This window comes from Trachypithecus francoisi, unplaced genomic scaffold (assembly GCF_009764315.1).
Source record: "Trachypithecus francoisi isolate TF-2019V2 unplaced genomic scaffold, Tfra_2.0 Lachesis_group2, whole genome shotgun sequence".
In the NCBI taxonomy this organism is placed as follows: domain Eukaryota; kingdom Metazoa; phylum Chordata; class Mammalia; order Primates; family Cercopithecidae; genus Trachypithecus; species Trachypithecus francoisi.
Window position 1 is genome coordinate 105999872 of NW_022681465.1, and position 21280 is coordinate 106021151.

The 21280-nt window shown below is 37.9% G+C and overlaps 1 protein-coding gene across 5 annotated transcripts in view; it reads right to left on the reverse strand.

Annotated features, from left to right (window-relative positions):
• CERT1 (ceramide transporter 1) overlaps nucleotides 1–21280 on the reverse strand; it is a 148985-nt gene that overhangs the window by 90573 nt on the left and 37132 nt on the right. For all 5 annotated transcript variants that reach the window (XM_033179897.1, XM_033179895.1, XM_033179898.1 and 2 more), the window contains exon 3: nucleotides 393–509. In XM_033179897.1, coding sequence (XP_033035788.1) covers nucleotides 393–509 — 117 coding nt within the window. The remainder of the gene's footprint in view (nucleotides 1–392; nucleotides 510–21280) is intronic.

The window sequence follows — 21280 nt, forward strand, 5'->3', positions numbered from 1 at the left end:
TCCTGAGTAGGTGGGATTACTGGTGCTCGCCACTAAGCATAGCTAATTTTTGTACTTTTAGTAGAAAGGGGATTTCACCATGTTGGCCAGGCTGATCTTGAACTCCTGACCTCAGTTGATCCACCTGCCTTGGCCTCCCAAAGTGCTGGGAATACAGACGTGAGCCACCACGCTCAGCCGAATAATATTTATCTTAGCAAATACCCTTAGTACAACTAAAGTGTTAAAGATAAAATTATTTCAAAAATTTACATAGGAACTGCTTTAATCTTTACCACCCAAGTAATGTTCAGTGTTTCAGTAACTAATGTCACATGTCAATATTTTTTTAAGGCATTGTCAACAATCTCTTACCTAGTCCTCCATGGACAGGTAAACATCAGGGATCTTACCTTGTGCTGTTCAATGGCATCTATCCATTGCTGTCTATGATCTGGATCCTGAGCACGAAGATACCAAACACTATCATTTACACTAATATCAAATCGACATTCATCAAAATCATGAGGCTGTGGAGAAAAAGTAGAAAATGAAAAGCAAAGCTAATTACATCCTTAGAAGTGTTATACCCCAAAGCCAAAACATGAACATATTCTGTGCTAGTGGGAGACTTGTTACTTTTTATTTTTCTATTCATATAACTTATCTGAAGATGTCTCAGATAAGAATGTACAAAGGCACAGTTACCAAAAGCCAAATTTCACTCACTACTCTTACAAAAGAGTTGTCACATATGCTACAAACATCTCCTTCTAAAACAGAGCTAATATTTTCATCAAATGCTTTGAGTTAACTAGTGAGAACACCATGAAAAGGATAACTTTGTATTTACTTTTGAGGTGAGGGTCTTGCTCTATTGCCCACATTGGAGTGCAATGGCAGGAACATAGGCTCACTCCAGCCTCAAACTCCTGGGCTCAGGTGATCCTCACACTTCCCAACTGGGACTACTGGCACACACCACCATGCCCTGCTAAATTTTTAAATTTTTTTAAAGATGGAGCTTTGCTGGCCAGGCACGGGGCTCACGCATATAATCCCAGCACTTTGGGAGGCCAAGGTGGGTGGATCACAAGGTCAGGATTCACGACCAGCCCAGCCAAGATGGTGAAACCCTGCCTCTACTAAAAATACAAAAATTAGCTGGGCATGGTGATGGGTGTCTGTAATCCCATCTACTTGGGAGGCTGAGGCAGAGAATTGCTTAAACCCGGGAGGCTGAGGTTTCAGTGAGTCAAGATCGCGCCGCTTTCCAGCCCGGGTGACAGAGCGAGACCTATGTCCCAAAAAAAAAGAAAATAAAGCAAAAAGATGGAGCCTTGCTATGTTGTCCAGGCTGGTCTCAAACTGCTGGCCTCAAACAATCCTCCCACCTTGGCCTCTCATGTTGCTGCGGTTACAGGCACGAGCTACTGTGCCGAGCTAAAAGCAGAATTTTTTTTTAAGGCCAAAATAAGTTTTAGAATATAGATTTACTACTTTTTTCTTACTTCATTATTCAAAAGTAAATGCCCATTAATAATTTTATTTCATTATTCTTGATATCTTATTTATCAAATCTGATGAAATTTAACAAAGCAAGGTAAAAATAATGTTAACATTTCCCTTTAAGTATATAAAATTAACTTCCAGGCTTTTACATGTCTTTGAGAGTAACAACCAAGAGCACTTCTAGCTAAAGGAAAAAATAAAATGAATATTACATAAGATCTATGTGAGCTATCTACAGAATACTCTGCATTAAGGTGTAAACATTTAGTGAAAATGTCAACTTTTTGATTCAGTGCTCTTGACTCTTAAGAATATATAAAATGAGTGTTTTACATCCTTGTTTTTAATCTCAACAAATGAATTATAATATGACAGGAATACATCACATTTCCCACCTCTTTTTCCATCAGATAAAGTAGAGAGAGTCAATCAATATCCTCTCCTGAAAAGATTCTTAACCTTGGAGGGAAAAGAATCCGCTCTGGGCAACACAACAGCGAACTTATTTGCTCAACAGAATTTACATCTTGTACTCCTCCCAGGGTTTATTGTTTATTCTCTCCCTCCCTAAACAACATCCACTTTTTATCTCGTCAGTTTATTTAGCAAAAACAATATAAACTAACTCTACCATTTTCTTTGGGCTATGAAACAACTTCTCTTTTAAGATTAAGATAAGAAATCATGGTTCTGACTGATTCAAGTTAATTTTCCTGAATCAGTATGTGCTAGACAATAATAAGACTACAGTGAGAAGTAGAGTGTGCTAGAAAGAAGCAAAAGGGAAAAACAATGCATATTCTGCTTCAGTAATTATAAATACAGAAAGACATAAGCGATAACAAGCAACATTCATAAATAATGATCATAAATTTAACTTAATTCTAAATATCCAGGCATCTTAAGAATCAAGTCTAATTATTGAGAATAGCTTCTTGGAGGAAATGAAACATATGCTACGTAAAGCAGGAGTCCTCAAACTCTGGGTCACAAACCAGTACCAGTCCATGGGCTGTTAGTAACTGGGCCAACACAGCAGGAGGTAAGCAGCAGGCAAGCAAGCATTACTACCTGAGCTCTGCCTCCTGTCAGATCAGCAGCAGCATTAGATCCTCATAGGAGCAGGAACCCTACAATGAACTGTGCATACAAAGGATCTAGGTTGCTTGCTTGCTCCTTATGAGAATCTAATGGCTGATGATCTGAGGTGGAAGAGTTTCATCCCAAAACCATCCCCGCTTCCATGAAACTGGTCCCTGGTGCCAAAAAGATTGGGAAATGCTGATCTAAAGAACCAAATAAAGGAAGTAAAGCAGATGATCAGTCTCTTGCTGTAAGTAGCCCAGGAGTTTTAAACTTTTACTCCATGATCATTCCCATTATATTTCCAGCCAGTATTTCTCAAAATGTTTCACATTTTGTACTGTTAAATATCCTTATTAAAGCTTTAGAAAAATAAAAAAACATATAGCTCACAATTCATCATTTTCTCTCACAAACACCTTCCTATGCAGACAAGGGAGCCATTTCTACCATCAATGATCTGAAGCATAGGTGGCACAGAAGAGAAAAGCACGAACTGTAAGTGGTGTAGAAAGTCTGTGAATAACACAGAAGTTTTACATCTCAACAAAGTGGAAAAAAACCGAGAGAAGAGTTTGCAGGGCAAAGAAAATGACAGATTTGGTTAAGAGGATGTGTTATGCAATAAAGTTCACATCACTATATTACACATATGTATGTGCCCCAAACTTATAACAGATTGCTTCATTCAATAACCAATCCTGTCTTTATTAAAAATTTTGATATTTTGCTCATTACACAGTAATTTAGTCCTTTAAAAAATATTGCAATAAAATATTTATCTTGATTATTGAGCTTTTTCTTGCTTCCTTAAATTTTGTGATTGAGGTAAGTCCCTCAGTGGTCTTATCCTCCTTGCCTTGGTGCTGACAGGTAATTATCAGAAAGAAACAAATGTAGAATAGAGGCCAAAATTAGACGGAACACACTGAGAGGTGATAAATATAAGATATGACCTAAGGCAGTAGTCCACAAACTTTTTGGCCCCAGGGATCGGCTTCATGGAAGACAGTTTTTCCACAGACAGGTTGCGGGGAATGGTTTCGGGATGAAACTGCTCCACCTTGATCATCAGGCATTAGATTCTCATAAGGAGTGTGCGACCTAGATCCCTCACATACACAGTTCATGATAGTGTTCACAATCCTATGAGAATCTAATGCTGCTGCTGATCTGACAGGAGGCAGAGCTCAGGAGGTAATGCTGGCTTGCCTGCCACTCATCTCCTGCTGTGCGGTCTGGTTCCATGGACCGGTACTGGTCTGTGGCCTGGGGTTTGGGGACCCCTCATCTAAAGGAAAAAAAGACTAAAAAGTTTAAAGAAGAACTAAGGTGACAAGTGATGAAAAGAGGGCTGACAGAGCTAAGTTAAAAAACAAAACAAAACAAAACAAAAAACGGAGTTAAAATGGGGGAAGCAACAACAAAAAGCCAGGTTTAAAAAGTCATGGATGGCTCACGCCTGTAATCCCAGCACTTTGGGAGGCCGAGGTGGGCGGATCACGAGGTCAAGAGATCGAGACCATCTTATGCAACATGGTGAAACCCCGTCTCTACTACAAATACAAAAATTAGCCGGGCATGGTGGCAGGCGCCTGTAGTCCCAGTTACTCGGGAGGCTGAGGCAGGAGAATGGCGTGAATCCGGGAAGTGGAGCTTGTAGTGAGCTGAGATCATGCCACTTGTACTCCAGCCTGGTGACAGAGTAAGACTCTGTCTCAAAAAAAAAGGGATGGACATGTTAAACAGATTTGAGAAAAGCACAAAATGCAAGAAATATAATAATGTAGAGTATCAAAGGAGATAAAGCAGATAAAATACTTTAGCTGGTGTTTTCAAACATGATAATATACCACACATAACAGAAAGACACACTATGCCCAGGAAAAACAGACACAGAAAGATCAATACGAATATATATTCTGTAAGGTTATTTAATTTCAAGAATAAAGAAAATGCTGTAGGACACTGTTTCTTAAGCTTTTTGCATTACCACACCCTGTACCCCCAAAATTAAATACTAAGGATAAGATTTTTGTCCATTAGAATTTTGGGGGCCATAAACCATTGTTTTATCTAAGATTTCACCCCTTCTCAAGAACCAAGTATCACCACCACTAAGAATGCATGCTACAGGAAAAAGACATACATAAAAAGGTGGGTTCCATATTTTCTCATGTCAACATTCACTGTTAAGGACAAAAATATTTCAAAAGGTGAATAAATCCATGGCACTTATATCCATTCCCTAACAAAATAACCTCATAGGAACAAAAGAAACATAAATGTCCAAGAGAAAAAGAAAAAACTTATCAGCAAAATTCACAATTGGAATGTGGTAAATGACTTAAAAGGTGTTACCAAAATACCAGAGGTTTGGTCTAGGTCCTGCTGCTCACAACACAGCAAGCCAATCACTGAGACAATGATTACTGCCAGGAAAGAAGGCTTTAGTAGGGTGCTAAAGTTGAGATGGGAGGTCTCAAATCCATCTCCCTGACTAACTAAAATTAGGGGTCTATAGAGCAGGGAAGAAATATAACCATGTGTGGAAACATAAGAATTACGGAGGGGTAAGGAAAAGGAGTTGCTCAATAGGAAGCAGGTGGTTGGTTAGGCACTCATGCCAGGTAAGAGTTCTGGCATTTCACTGTCCAGATGCAGTGATCTGGTAAGTTTTCAGTTCTTTGATACCACCCGGGAGGCCTGATGGTTGGCTTCCTGAGAAAGGAATTCAGATAAGACAAATGTAACTTTCTCAAGTTTCAAAACTGGAAAGGTCAAGAGCTAGGTTTATGCAAAAGAAACCATAAACATCAGTTCTATAGGAAAACTGGACCAGTTTCACAAGCCTGAGAAAACTGAAAATTAAAAATCTACAAGGGAAAAGAAGACAAAAGAATCAAGCCAATTTGCACGTAACACTGGAGAAGTAAAGGAACTGGGGGCATCAGGTAGCACTAGAGGTTAAGGCATGGATGGAGCTGAGAGCAGAATTGGTCATTAAAAGGTGCAACTAGACCCCTGAAACCCTACATGCCCATCCCAAGCACTGGTGACTACTCACCTACCACCACGTAGTAACATTAGAGGCCCCACTCTCCACGCTCCGGACAGACTGAATCAGACATTCCTTCTTTTTTTTTTTTTTTTTTTTTTTTTTTGAGATGGAGTCTCGCTCTGTCGCCCAGGCTGGAGTGCAGTGGCTGGATCTCAGCTCACTGCAAGCTCCACCTCCCGGGTTTACGCCATTCTCCTGTCTCAGCCTCCCGAGTAGCTGGCACTACAGGCGCCCGCCACCTCGCCCGGCTAGTTTTTTGTATTTTTTTAGTAGAGACGGGGTTTCACTGTGTTAACCAGGATGGTCTCAATCTCCTGACCTCGTGATCCGCCCGTCTCGGCCTCCCAAAGTGCTGGGATCATAGGCTTGAGCCACCGCGCCTGGCCGAATCAGACATTCTTACACAGAATAGGGTACAGAGTGCTATGGGGGATGGGGGTGAAGGGAAGCAGATAAACAAAAGTCTTCATATTAAAGGCCTCTTTCCCCTTCTTGGCACCCAGAAGGCTAGGGCCCAAACTTGCTATGCTGCCCAGGGAGGTCTGGTAAAGACTTGAGCAGTGTTTTTTTGTTTTGTTTTTTTCTTTTTTTGTTTGTTTTTTTTTGGACAGTGTCTCACTTTGTCACCTAGGCTGGAGTGGTGGAATCTTGGCTCACTGCAACCTCTACCTCCTGGGCTCACATGATCCTCCCACCTCAGTCTCTGGAGTAGCTGAGACCACAGATGCATGATACTACACCTGGATAATTTCTGTATTTTTTGTAGAAACAAGGTCTTGCCACGTTGCCTAGGCACTGGTCTCAAGCTCCTGGACTCACATAACCCACCTGCCTCGACCTCCCAAAGTGCTGGGACTACAGGTGGTGAGCCACCGCACGTGGCCCAGTTTTATACTCAGAATTTTAGGTTCTCTTTCTCTGGCACTGTAATTTGGGATTATCTCCTTACTATCTAGGTTCTTTTGCCTGGTTCCTACAGCTAAAATGATGGCAGGTTTTCTTTAACGGAGTTTTAGCTCTCTCACATCTCTGCCATGATGGACAGTGCCTGAGATCATGGTTCAGATTGCTCTCAGTCAGGTGCACACAAGCGTGGTTCAGGAGTCAACCAGAGACTTGGAGAGTTTATATATACGATTTTGAGATCCCTTCCTCTAGCTCTCTCTTTTTTCGAATTTTCAACTTGCTTTCTAATAGCCTTGGTTATAGCAAGTAACTTTCCCAGGTTCTACCAGTCAGAAAAATGGTTGGCTGATTTTTCTGTTAGAGTTATAGACACCTAGCACTACCATCACAATGGAGATTTGACCCGATTCTACCCTGACAGTAGGATATCTGATAATTTCCAAATATCCTGCCAAACACTTGTGAAGGCCAAAGAGTTAAAACCGTCTAAGTCTAGCATCTCTTTTTTCTGTTTTTACAAATAAACACAAAGCATTAGAATTTCTTTATTCAACGAGACAGTTAAATAAATCCTATTAGGTTCAAACAAGATGAATCAATCAGTGCTCTAAATTGTAAGCCACAGAAATTGATTCTTGCTCACTTAAGGAATTCATTTAGAACTTATTAGGCAGATCACATTGCTAAGAAATACAAAGAACTGATATCAGAAAACGGAAAGGAGCCAGGGTAGACTAGGCAACAAAAACCCTGCTGGGACTGCACCACAGGTGTCATTTGTATGAACAGGGCTGCTTCCACTTCTGGACCTTGTAAGCCACTACTGGCACTGCTTCTACTGGAAACTGCATGCTCCTGCTGCCAGCACTGTAAGAAGAAAAACTTCCTGTCTCCTGATTCTCTATATTGGTCCTGTTACAGAATCAAAGTAAGGCTGGAGAGGAAAACAAGGAAAAGGGGGGTGGGGGGTAGAGAAGGACAGAGCAACAGTCTGATAGGTTAGGCCTAATTCATATGCCCATATGCCCTAACTAAGGGGAGTTAACAAGATAGGAGATTGTAGGATGGAGGAAGCAATTAAGTATCTGGTCTTTATAGATCATTTGAAGGAGACCTTCCACTCATATAGTGGGGAATTCCTCAAAAGCAAAAAGAGGATTTTGATAAGAATGCCACTTAACAACCTATTATCTCTCTTAAATCCACCCTTCTATACCGTTTTGTGCTACTGGAACTGGGATGCTGCAAACTACATTTCTCCTTTGCCAGCCCCGTTTTACTAGGTTCTGTCAATGTGGGACATTAGATAAGGATTAGAAGCCAGGAACAAGATAGAAGGAACTTGCACATTGCTGTCTGCATACTGTTTCCATCAGTATCTGCCCAGCAAAAGTCCTTAGCCCCGGCAGTGGCAGTCAGTTCCACTCAAAAGGTTCTTTTAAAACTCCTTGGACCAGCTTCATCTAGACACCTCAGAGGTTCCAGTAACAGCTATGCACGGGCCACTTCTTAATTGTATGAGGTGTCACTCCACAAGATTTCCTTTACAGATTAGTGGGATATTAGAGTATATGTTACACGAGCTATAATTCCCCTTCTAGATGTCCGAGACCCAGCTGCACCAAGCATTTCCTTTAAGCTTCTGAGACAACAACAGCAGATAAACAGCAACCCTCTCCAGCTGAGCCTCAACTCTTCAGAGATCCTTTCTCTGAGTTTCAAAAGTACTCATCAGCTAGGTGGCCCTTTCAGCTCAGAGGTTTATTAAGTCTCATTCCAGGAGGGTCCTAAGGTAATGGTACAAACACCAGCAGGCAGCAACTTTTCTTCTGAGTCCCACCTCTGCAGGACTATCCCTCCAGACTTATGGGTTCTGATAACCCAAACCACTTCCCTTTGTTCCTGTAGTCTAAGAAGTAGAAGCTGGTCTTTGCAATTATCACTTCTGTATTAACTCAATGTTTTTCTTTTATTATTTCACTTCTCCCACAACTATTTGAACAATTTCCTATATTAAACACTTTCTGCTAAAATACCTAATGTGGTTTTTGGTTCCAGGTGACCCTCTCTATTGAATGCTGAGCATAACATTCAGAAAACTAATGTCCACACAAAAACATACAGAAAAATATTCATAAAAGCTTTATTTGTAACAACCCCAAACTGGAAACAACCCAAATGTCCTTCAATTGGTGAATGCCTAAACTGTGGTACAGAGATAGAATACTACTCAGCAATAAAAAGGAACCAATTATTGATACATTCAACAACTTAGATTCTCAAGGAAATTACGCTGAGTGAAATAAGCCAATCTCAAAAAGCTATATACTGTATGATTCCACTTTTATAAAATCCTCAAGATAATAAAATCATAGGACTGCAGAACAGTTTAGAGGTTTCCAGTGGTTAGGGATTAGAGAGTAGAATGAAGGGAGAAAGTTGTAACTATAAAGAGGTAGCATAAGAAGCTGGACGTGGTAGCTCACGCCTGTAATCCTAGCACTTTGGGAGGCTGAGGCGGGCAGATTGCTTGAGTTCAGGAGTTCAAGACTAGCCTGGTCAACATGGCGAAACCCCATCTCTACCAAAAATACAAAAATTAGCTGGGCATGGTGGTGCATGCCTGTAGTCCCAGCAACTTGGGAGGCTGAGGCCAGAGGACCGCTTGAACCAGAGAGGCAGAGGCTGCAGTGAGCCAAGATTGTGCCATAGCACTCCAGCCTGGGCAACAGAGTGACACCCTATCTCAAAAAAGAAAAAAAAAAAGAGGTAGCATAAGAAATTTCTGGGGCGATAAAACAGTTCTGTAATTTGATCGTGATTGTTACAAGAATCTAAGTGATAAAATTGCATAGAACTACACAGATGCACAGATTAGTATATGTAAAACTGGTTAAAATATAAATTAAGGTGAGTTGTACCAATGTTAATGTCCTGTTTTTGTTATTTTACTATAGCTATGTAAAATCAGACCATAGATAGAAAGTGGATGAATAAATGGAACCCATTTATTCCATTTTTACAATATTTTAAGAATGTACAATTACTTCAAAATTTTACAAAATTTTAAGTGAAAAACTTAAAAATTCAACAAAATGCAAAAAAGCGGTTGGCCCTTAGTGTCAGAATTACAAGTGGTTTTCTTCTTTAGAAATTTTTATATTTGGTAAGAGTTTGATCATGGATAGGCATTACTTTTGTAATGAAACAAATTAATGTTATAAGAAGGCAGAGCCAGATGGAGAAAGAGGACTCTCCAGTGATCATCCCCTCAAGAATCATCATTTTGAATAACTATCCATGCATGAAAACATCTTCAAAAGAGCTAAGAAAACCAAGTGAAAGTTCATAATACCTGTTTATGGCATACTAATAAGAAAATACCCATTGAAGAGGGTAGAAACAATAATTTTACAGTATCTGTGTCAACCCTCCCACAATCCTACTCAGCAGAACGCAGAGATATCTCCTCTGCCTGGGGAAAAAAAGAGAAGTGTAGGATTTTCCCTTGGTCCCTAATATTGGGCCTGACACAGTAAAAATGCAGTGCCGGGCAGACTCCCCATGGTGACTGAATCCAGGTTGGTATCTGTGAACTGAATCTTCTCACCTATCCCAGTGATGGGTGGCAAACTGTAGCCCTCACAAAATGTACTCAATCTCTGGCTCCCATCACTGCTGGATGATGACAGCAGCCTCAGGTTTCAGTCAAACCTCAGTAACAGGTAGGCCTCATGATTTTCAGATGCACCCCAGAGCTGTGCCAGCCATGGTAACAACAGATTCTAGTCTCTTGTTATGCTGACCATGGTAATTCTGGGTGTAGAAAGCCTAATGCTGTAACAGTTGCAACGGTCATGGGCTTAGAGATCATACCAGATGACTTGCCCAGGATCTAACAACAGGCTTACTGATAAAGAGCCAGATAAAGCCAGGCTGCAAACATTCCAATAAGTACCTATTTCTTCAACATGCAGATATAGATGCACAACAGCAAGGATCAAGGACAATCAGGGAAACATGACCTTATCAAATAGACAAAATAAACTTCCAATGACAAACCTAACAGAGATGGAGATGTCTCAAAAGTCTGACAAATAATTCAAATAGCTATTTTAAGGAAGCTCAATGAACTTCAAGAAAATACACAGAAACACTGAACAAAATGAGGAAAATAGTAAATGACCAGAATTAGAAAACTGATGGATTGAAATAATAATTAAAAGAAAACCAAAGAGAAATACTGGAGCTGAAAAATACAATGAATAAAATGAAAAATGCGATAGAGAACATCAATAGCGAAAGCAAAGCAGCAAAAGAATCTGTGAACTTGAAGGCAGGTTATTTGAAAATATATGGACAGGAAAAAAAGACGTAGGATTGAAAAGGAATAAAAGAAAGCTTACGGAATTTATGAGATAGCATTAACAGAGCAAATTTTTGAGTCATTAGAGTTCAAGAGGGAGTAGAGAAAGGCAAACAGGTAGAAAGGTTATTCAAAGAATAAGAACAGAAAACTCTGCAAACCTGGATTCAAAATTTGGTAAAGAATATGCAATAATGATGTAAATTGTAACATCAAAAATTCAAAACATTGAGGGACAGTGTAGTAAAAAGAGTTTATTTTTAGGTTGTTATCAGTTTAAAATAACTGTTTTTTGCAAACCTTATGGTAATCACAAAGCAAAAACCTGCAATAAATACAAATAATAAATAAATATAAAGCAAGGAATCAAATGTACTATTAGAGAAAATCACTTAGCCACAATGACATTAAGAATGGAAAACAATTAGGAAACAAGTGGCAGCAGTTAAGTCCTTACCTATCAATACATAAATACCTTATATATAAATGGATGAAATTATCCAATCAAAAGACACAGAGTGACTGGTTGGATTTTTAAAAAGATCCATCTATATATTGCCTATAAGGGACTCATTTCAACATATACATACTGAAAGAAAAGAGATTGAAAAAGATATTCTATGCAACTCAAACCAAAAGACAGCAGGAATAGCTATACTTCTATTAAGATAAAATAGACCTTAAGTAAAAAACTGTAAAAAAGAGATAAAGGTCATTACACGTTGATAATTCAGCAAGATGATATCACAATTATAAATACAATATGCATCCAACATTGGAACACCTAAATATATAAAGCATATATTAACAGATCTGGAAAAACTACACACAATAATAGTAGGGAAATTCAACACCTCACTTTCAGCAATGGACAGATCATCTAGAGAGAAAATTAACAAGAAAACATCAGAATTAAACTATATTCTGGACCAAATGGGCCTAACACATGTATACAGAACATTTCAGTTGCAGAATATATTATTCTTCTTAACTACATATGGGACATTCCTCACAATAGATCATATGCTAGACCACAAAACAAATCTTAACAAATTTAAGAAAACTGAAATCATACAGAGTATCTTTTCTGACCACAATGGTATAAAACTAGAAGTCAATAAAAGGAGGAGCTTTGGAAAATTCACAAATACATGGAAATTCACAAATACATGGAAATTAAACATCGTGATCAAGGAATGCAATGGTTCAACACAAATCAATAAATGTGGTACATCACATTAACAGAATTGATGGACAAAAATCATATGATCAATAGATGCAGAAAAAGCACTTGACAAAATCCAACATTCTTTCATGATAAAAACACTCAACAAATTATTTACAGAAGAAATGTACCTCAATACAATAAAGGCCATATGCAACAACTCACAGCTAATAGACTGAACAGGGCAAAGTTGAGATTTTCCTCCAAGATCCTGAACAAGACAAGAATGCTGACTCTTGCAACTTCTATTCAGCATAGTACTAGAAGTCCTAGCCAGACTGATTAGGCAAGACAAAGAAACAAGTTAAATTGTCCCTGTCTGCAGATTACATGATCCTTATATATGGAAAACCCTAAAGACTCCACTAAATTACTGTCAGAACTAATAAATGAATTCAGTAAACTTGCAGGGAACAAAGTCAACATAAAAAAAATCATTAGTGTTTCTATACACTAACAGTGAACTATCTGGGGAAAAAAATGAAGAAAATAATCCCATTTAGAATAGTTACAAAAAGAAAATAAAATACTTAGGAATAAATTTAACCAAGAAAGTGAAAGATCTCTACACTGAAAACTATAAAACACTCAAGAAAGAAACAAGACAAAAATAAATGGAACGAGATCCCATGTTCATGAATTAGAAGAATTTATACAGTCTTGTGTCACTTGGCAATGGGAATACTGAGAAATATGCTGTTTGGTGATTTTGTCAGCTACACATATCTAGATGGCATAGCCTACTACTCCTACTACTCACCTAAGCTACACAGTATAGCTTATTGCTTCCAAGCTACAAACCTGGATGGCAGGTTACTATACTGAATACTGTAGTCAATTATTATACAAGGGTAAATATTTGTGTATCTAAAAATAGAAATCGTTATGCATTAAGTTGTGGTCTTATGATGGCTACATCCATCATTAGGTGATAGAAAATATTCAGCCCCATTGTGACCTTATGAGACTATTGGCTTAGAAGTGGTATGCTGGGCGGACGTGGTGGCTCATGCCTGTAATCCCAGCACTTTGGGAGGCTGACGCAGGCAGATTATGAGGTCAAGAGACCGAGACCATCCTGGCCAACATGGTGAAACCCCATCTCCACTGAAAATACAAAAATTAGCTGGGCATGGTGGCACACACCTGTAGTCCCAGCTACTTGGGAGGCTGAAGTAGGAGAATTGCTTGAACCCGGGAGGTGGAGGTTGCAGTGAGCCAAGATTGGAACACTGCACTCCAGCCTTGTGACAGAGTGAGACTTTGTCTCAAAAAAAAAAAAAGAAGTGGTATGCTGATGACTGAAACATCACTGTGTGACACATGATTGTATTGTTAAAATGTCTACACTACCCAAAGCAATCTACAGATTCAATGCAATCCTTCTTAAGATACCAATGACATTTTTCATAAAAACAGAAAAGGTAATCCTAAAATTCATGTGGAACCACAAAAGACTCCAAATAGCCAAAGGAATCTTGATCAAGAAGAACAATGCTGGAGGGGGTCACACTACCTGACTTCAAAATATACTACACAAAACTATAGGAATCAAATCAACAAGTAACTAGCATAAAAATAGACACACAGACCAATAGAATAGAATAGAGCCCGGAAATAAATCCGTGCATTTATAACCAACTAATTTTTGACCGAGATGTGAAAAACACACATTGGGGAAAGGACAGTCTCTTTAACAAATAGTGTTAGGAAAACTGGATATCCACATGCAGAAGAATGAAATTAAATGCTTATTTCTCACCATATGCAAAATTCAATTGAAAATGAATTAAAATCTGAAATATAAGACCTAAAACTATGAAACTAGTAGAAAGCATAGGAGCAATGCTCCATGACACTGGTCTAGCAAGAATTTTTTAAATGAAACCTCAAAAGCATAGGCAACAAAATAAAAAATAGATGAGATTTCAACAAACTAAAAAGCTGCTGCACAGCAAAAGAAGCAATCAACAAAGTGAAGAGAAAACCCACAGAATGGAAGAAAATATCTGCAAACTATATATCTGATAAGGGATTAAGATCTGAAAAATATCCGGAACTCAACTCAGTAACAAGAAAACAAATAACCCAATTAAAAAAAAGCACAAACACCTGAATAAACATTTCTCAGAAGAAAACATACAAATTATCAACAGGTATATGAAAAAATGCTCAATGTCATAAATCATCAGGCAAATGCAAATGAAAACCATAATGAGATATTATCTCACTCCTGTTGGAATGGCTATTAGCAAAAAGACAAAATAGAGTAAGTGTTGGCAAGAGTGGAGAAAAGGGAATCCTCCTACACTTGTTGGTAATGTGAATTAGTAGAGCCACCAAGGAAAACACTATGGAGGTTCCTTGAAAAATTAAAAATAGAACTACCATATCATTCAGTAATGCAACTGCTCGGTATACATCTAAAGTAAATAAAATCAACATGGTGAAGAGACATCTGTACTTCCTACTTTCATTATAGTTCTATTCACAACAGCTAAGATATGGAATCAACCTCAGTGTCCATTAACAGATGAATGGATAAAGAAAATATAGTATATGAACAGAATGGAATACTATGCAGCCATTTTTTTTTCCTGTCTTTTTAAGACACAGGGTCTTGCTCTGTTGCCCAGGCTGGAGTGTAGTGGCATGATCATAGCTCACTGCAACCTTGACCTCTTGGGGTGAAGTGATTCTCCCGCCCCACCCACCTCACTAGCTAGGACTGCAGGCGCATTCTACCATGCCTAGCTCATTTTTTACACTTTTTGTAGGGACAGGGTCTTGCTATGCTATGCTATGCTACTCAGGCTGTCTTGAACTCCTGGCTTCAAGTGATCCTCCTGTCTGGACCTCCCAAAGTGCTGGAATTATAGGCATGAGCCACCAAATCTGACTGATTCAGGAATTTAAAAGAAAAAAATACTGCCATTTTTGACAATATAAATGAATCTGGAGGGCATTAAATGAAATAAGCCTGGCACAGAGAGACAAATAACGCATTATTTCCCTCATATGTAGAATCTTAAAAAAGTTGATCTCCTGGAAGTTGAGAGTAGAATGGTAGTTACCAGAGTCTGGAGTGTTTAGCAGGTGAGGAGGGTTAGGGAGATGTTGGTTAAAGGACACATATTCATGGTTATATAGGAGGATTAAGTTTAAGAGATCAATTGTACAACATGATGACTATAGTTAATGATTACATACTATGTTCTTGAAAAATGCTGAGAGTGGATGCTCAGTATTCTCACTGCAAAAATGACAACTATGTGAGGTAATATATTTGTTAGCTAGACTTAACCATTTCACAACGTATATATACTTCAAAAAAGCATGTTGTATACAATAAATACATGTTACATGTCAACTTTAAAAATTAATAGATTTTTTAAAAATGTTAAAAAAAAGTTACTTTAAAATAAAAGGGCTGGCTGTCAATCTTAATCATTGTTATAGTTTGGTGAAATAAAGTTGTAATGAAAATACCTGACAGTAGAACCCATACCTTAATCAAGTAGAAGAGCTGTTCTCTTAGTACATCACAAAAGTCAGTTAAAAATAAATGATTTTTGGCACTAATCCAATCTGAAGAATAATGAATTAAGCCTTACTAATAACGAATTTAGCCTGCCCAGTGGATGATAGTCTCATGTAGTCTATTAGATTCCCTCTACTAGAGGAGTCTAATAGACCACATGACATTATCATCCACTGGGCAGGCTAATTACACAATGAAGACTGAGGTGTTAAAGGAGGCCAACTAGCTATATCCAGTACTTAACATACATGGTATGATCTTGGGAAAATACCCACAGTCCAAGGCACGTAAACAAAGTTTTGCAAATCTAGAAACTAGATCTTGTCCGTGCCCCAGAAACAGAGAGATTCTTAAGTCTAACCTACGATGCTTCTATGAGATTTAGGAATGTATCAATGAACATACCATACTGACAATTTAATGATTTATAGCAAGGAACAAATGCCATGATAACCAGACATTTCAATTTTCTGGTAAATGTGCTCCTTGTAAGAATCCTATCCAGAAAAATCGAATATAAAAGTTTCAGCATGGGATCAAAATAAAGAGAGCGAAAAGACTTTTAGTGACCAGTAGCACCAAATTTAGTGTAATGTCTTCCCAATTTCCATTTTAAGTGACAGAACGCTGTCTGCTGCTGCCCCACCTTCCCAAATCTTAACTTTAATACCTACATATTGTTTAAATGTATGGGAATGGGGAAGGAAAGAAGAGCCCTACTGTTTTCTTTTCCCCTCAAGATCATTGCCACTCTCACCAAATGGCTCCTGAGGCATTTTCACAAAACAGGGTGAAAACCACGATTAACATATCCTTTGACAATTATACTGTTCCTGGGGTGCCTTTTCTTAAACTTGCCAAAGGTCTGTTCTTTCAGATACTTGTTTTACTGCTTGGGGGCTTAATATTAGCCTTTTGGTTTTTTTTTCTTTTTTCAACAATTACTAATTTAGCTTTCCTTGGAATCAGTATATTCATATACAGAACTCGCTTATGTTACTTTCCAGTCTATCAAAGGTCAGAGATGGTATATAAACTTTGGTAACCTTAGGCAATTTACTTAAACTCTCCGAAGTTCCAATTCCTTATCTATGAATGTGGGGGTAACAATAAAATTTATTTCACTGGATTTTTGAGAGGACAGAATGTGATAATCCACATTTTGTATGTGCAAATAGTGAAAACATTTTGAGCAATGTTTGGAATAGCAAAAGCACTCAAATGTCAGCTATATACTTTTAAAAACCTATTTTTTATTCAATAAAAAAACCAAGTTTTAAAAAAACACTAGTTTTGAAATAATACAAGCTTCTCTATAACATCTGTCTCTATCAATTCATAGGGATTATTTATTTAACATAAAAACACAAACACAGGTGGAAAAAACAAACATGTTTTAGATAATCTGGCAGGATAAAACATTTTAAGTTGTAGATGAATTAAATGGTAAGTTAAAGAGGTTGTTTTCTTGATTCCAATTTGTAATACTGGGCTTCAGATAACTGTATCCCAACTCTGTTAAGATATAAGAAGAGCACAGAAATCATGACTTTTTTTTTTCGCACCTATCACTACCTATTACCATGTATTTAGTATATATAACAGAATGATTATTAAAAGGAAAACCAAATCATGTCACTCCTCTCTTCAAAGTCCTTCAATGTTCTCCATGACAAATTCTATACCCCTGACTTAACCTCAGAGTCGCTCTTTCCTCTTCCTAGAATACTCTCCGCCAAATATATTCATTATTTAGCTGTTACTTCCTTAAAGTCTTGACTCAAGTGAATCCCTACCTTTGCCACCTTATCTAAAATTTCAATCTCTAACTCCCACCTATTCACACATGCTTACCATCCGATTTAAAGGCGTGAAAATAAGAAACTAGAACAAAGGTAGTTAGGTAATCAAAATGGTAACTTGTCAGATATATCAAAACCATAAGAACTGGATAATAAATACTTCTGCTAGTCAGGGAACTCCCTACCCTAAACAACACTGGAGACAGTGAAAACTACTTAGGTTATTCTTTTCCATGCATAATGCCCTTCCTTGGAGGCAAAACTGATGCCTTGTTCTGTGTAATTATGGAAAAGCCTGTACATCACATTCAAAAGTCAAGGGGAAAAATACTGTGTACTCTGAGATGGGGAAAAAAAATCCAGTCAATTTACTTAAAGTGCCCCAAATTCCCAAATTAACAAAACCTTGAGCTGTTCCTTTAACTATTGACTCCCTATGTCAGTAGTGAAGTAAGTCCCCCATGACTTAATGACTCCCTAACAACCCCTTTATCCTTGACTTCTGCAAAGGTGTTATCTGAAGATACATGATGACCTTTGCAGATATGATAATCATATGCAAAGTATGAAAAACCATTGTTTTTCCTACTATGTAGAGACTAGAAGGAAACTTTGGAATCTTATTTTCGCCCCTTTAAAACTGACAGCATTTTTATTTGGGGAGTTGGTTTTACTGAAGTCTATATTCTCTTGTAAACCTTCTTCATAAGTAAATTTCTAAATGTCTTGCCCTCATTTTGATACTGTTTATTGGCTCTCCCCTTACTTGGCTTTCTCTGATCCATAACATCAAGGGTACAGCTGGGCTGAAAACAGGGCAGGTTGAAAGTCTGTATGTGACACAGTAATAGTCTGTTTTTTTTTTTAGATAAAATACAGTAAAATTGGTTAGGTTTTCTACCCTCAGTTGTGTTTCCATGAAACTACATCCTAGTTCATGAACGACATGAACTATGATACTATCAAAATCTCCTCTGGCATAGTCTTTAAAACCTCTTAGTGTTATTTCTAAAAATTTCTGGGGTTTGTAACTGCCTTATTGCTTACCCTCATGTCCCGACCATAATGATAGCTAGCACAAATAAGTTCATAGAAGGTCACTTCAATGAGAGTAAAGGTCTAATAAGATGTAAAAAAAAAAAAAAAAAACCCAACCAACCAAACAACAACAAAAAGCCTACTATGATACCTACTCCATGGAATATTACCCAGCTCTTTTAATAAGCAAGTTTGTGTATATATATAAAAAAAAAAAATCATATCAAGGATTAACAGTAACTACCTCTAAACTATATAAGTAGGGCTGTTTTCATTTGCTAATTGTTTTCATTTGTTTACCTGTATTTTCCATAAATCATACATAATACTTTTGTCAAAGGAAAAAAAAGTTCATTTAAAAATACATAAGACCTGTGGGTAAATATGGTGGCAGATTGATATATTCACTTTCAGTTAACGAACCCCACTTAAAAGGTAAAAAAAGGCATTAAAGCATTAAACTAGAAATAAGAAAATTAGAAGGAAAAGGCCGGGCACCGTGGTTCACACTTGTAATCTCAGCACTTTGGGAGGCCAAGGGGGGCAGATCATCTGAGGTCAGGAGTTTGAGACCAGCCTGACCAACATAGCAAAACCCCATCTCTACTAAAAATAGAAAAATCAGCCAGGTGTGGTGGCACAGCAGCTGTAATCCCAGCTACTTGGGAGGCTGAGACATGAGAATTCCTTGAACCCTGAAGGCGGAGGTTGCCGTGAGCCAAGATCGTGCCGCTGCATTCCAGCCTGGGTGACAGAGCAAGATTCTGCCTCAAAAAAGAAAAAAGAAAAGAAAAGAAATAGCACAACAACAAAAAAAGAGAATTCAATCAAATTTTAGATATCTGAAAGCAAATAAGCAAATTAAGATGTCACAGGTGACTAGGGAAACCTAAGTGTGCAGGGAGGGAGGACAGATAAGATGCAATCTTACTTGTGCCAAAGAACCACAGAAATAATAAAAAGAATGAGAATCAGCAATTTCAAACTCCAGATTCCTCTGAAGCTATAAACAGAAGAACTGATTAAAAGTAAGAAGCAATTAGTCTGCTTAGACACTATCCCTAAAAATAACCAAATTACCCTTCTAGCAGAAGACTAGAGTTTTTCTATTTGGATATGTTGAATTGAAAGTAAGCACTATCAAATAAAGCTGAGGAAAAGGGTTCAAAACAGAAGGATCAAGGCAAAACCTATATTGAGTAGTGAAACTGTCACTCCCTACCCCCTATCTGATACTATTTCCCCATCCAAAGCAATCAAGGCTCCTCAGAGAAATGGTCCAGGACTGGGGCAGGTGAGGTATAAGATAAGATGAATCCAGAAAATCTTGAGCTTGAAAGTAAGTACCAAAAAAGAAAAAAAAAGAAAAAAAAAGCCACAGGGGTATGTCAAATGCACCAAGGAATCAGCTCGAAGGTGCTTCCATTAGCCAAATCTAGGACAATTTTGATCATCAAAACATGAGTACAGTAATGGATTTTAACACATTTAATATTAAGCAGAAACAGGTAGGTCCCCTATGTTATTAAATGGGACAAAAAAAAAAAAAAGAGACTGGGTTTTGTTGAGTTTTTAATAGTAAAATGTTGGCTGATAAAGTCTGCAATATTTGCAGCATTAAAAAAATCACTACTTTGCAAATATTATTAAACTAAGATTGAGTGGGGCAGGCATCATAAATAATTGCTAAATAAGAGAAAAGGATGATGAGGGAATAACATTTTTACAGTCTTTTTTTTTTTTTAACTTTTATTTTAGGTTCGGGGGTACATGTGAAGGTTTATTAGATAGATGAACTCGCACCATAGGGGTTTGTTGTACAGATTGTTTCATCACCCAGGTACTAAACCCAGTACCCAATAGTTATCTATTCTGCTCCTCTCCCTCCTCTCACCCTCTACCCTCAAGTAGACCCCAGGGTCCATTGTTCCCTTCTTTGCATTAATGAGTTCCCACCATTTAGTTCCCACTTTTGAGAGCACGTGGTACTGTTCCTGCATTACTGTGCTAAGGATAATAGTCTCCAGCTCCATCCACATTCCTGTAAAAGATACGAGCTCATGACTCTTTTTTATGGCTGCATAGTATTCCATGGTGTTTATGTACCACATTTTCTTTATCCAATCTGTCATTGACGGACATTTAGGTTGACTCCATGTCTTTTTTTTTTTTATTGTGAACAGTGCTGCAATGAACATTCGAGTGCATGTGTCTTTATGGCAGAAGGATTTATATTCCTCTAGGTATACACTCAGCAATGGGATTATTGGGTTGAATGGTAGCTTTGCTTTTAGCTCCATGAGGAATCCCCACACTGCTTTCCACAATGGTTGAATTAATTTACGCTCCCACCAACAGTATATAAGTGTTACCTTTTCTCTGCAACCTTACCAGCATCTGTTGTTTTTTGACTTTTTAATAATCGCCATTCTGACAGGTGTGAGACGGTATCTTACGGTTTACACAGTCTTAACATACATTCCATGGACCTTACCTTCTAGTTTCAAGGAGATCCAGAAATTACAAAGCAGAAAAACTACACAATCCCTTGCCTCTTTGCTGGATTATTGAAATTACTGTCAAATGAGGATCTACTATCTATGTCTCTGATGTGATACCCTGAGAAAAACACTGCATCATTTACATAATATTCTGAACCTAGGTACTTACAGGAGTTACCTATATTATTCTTGCAACTTTTCTATGTGAAAGATTTCAAAATAAAAAGTTGAAAACCAAAATGCTACTTAAAACTACACCATTGGTC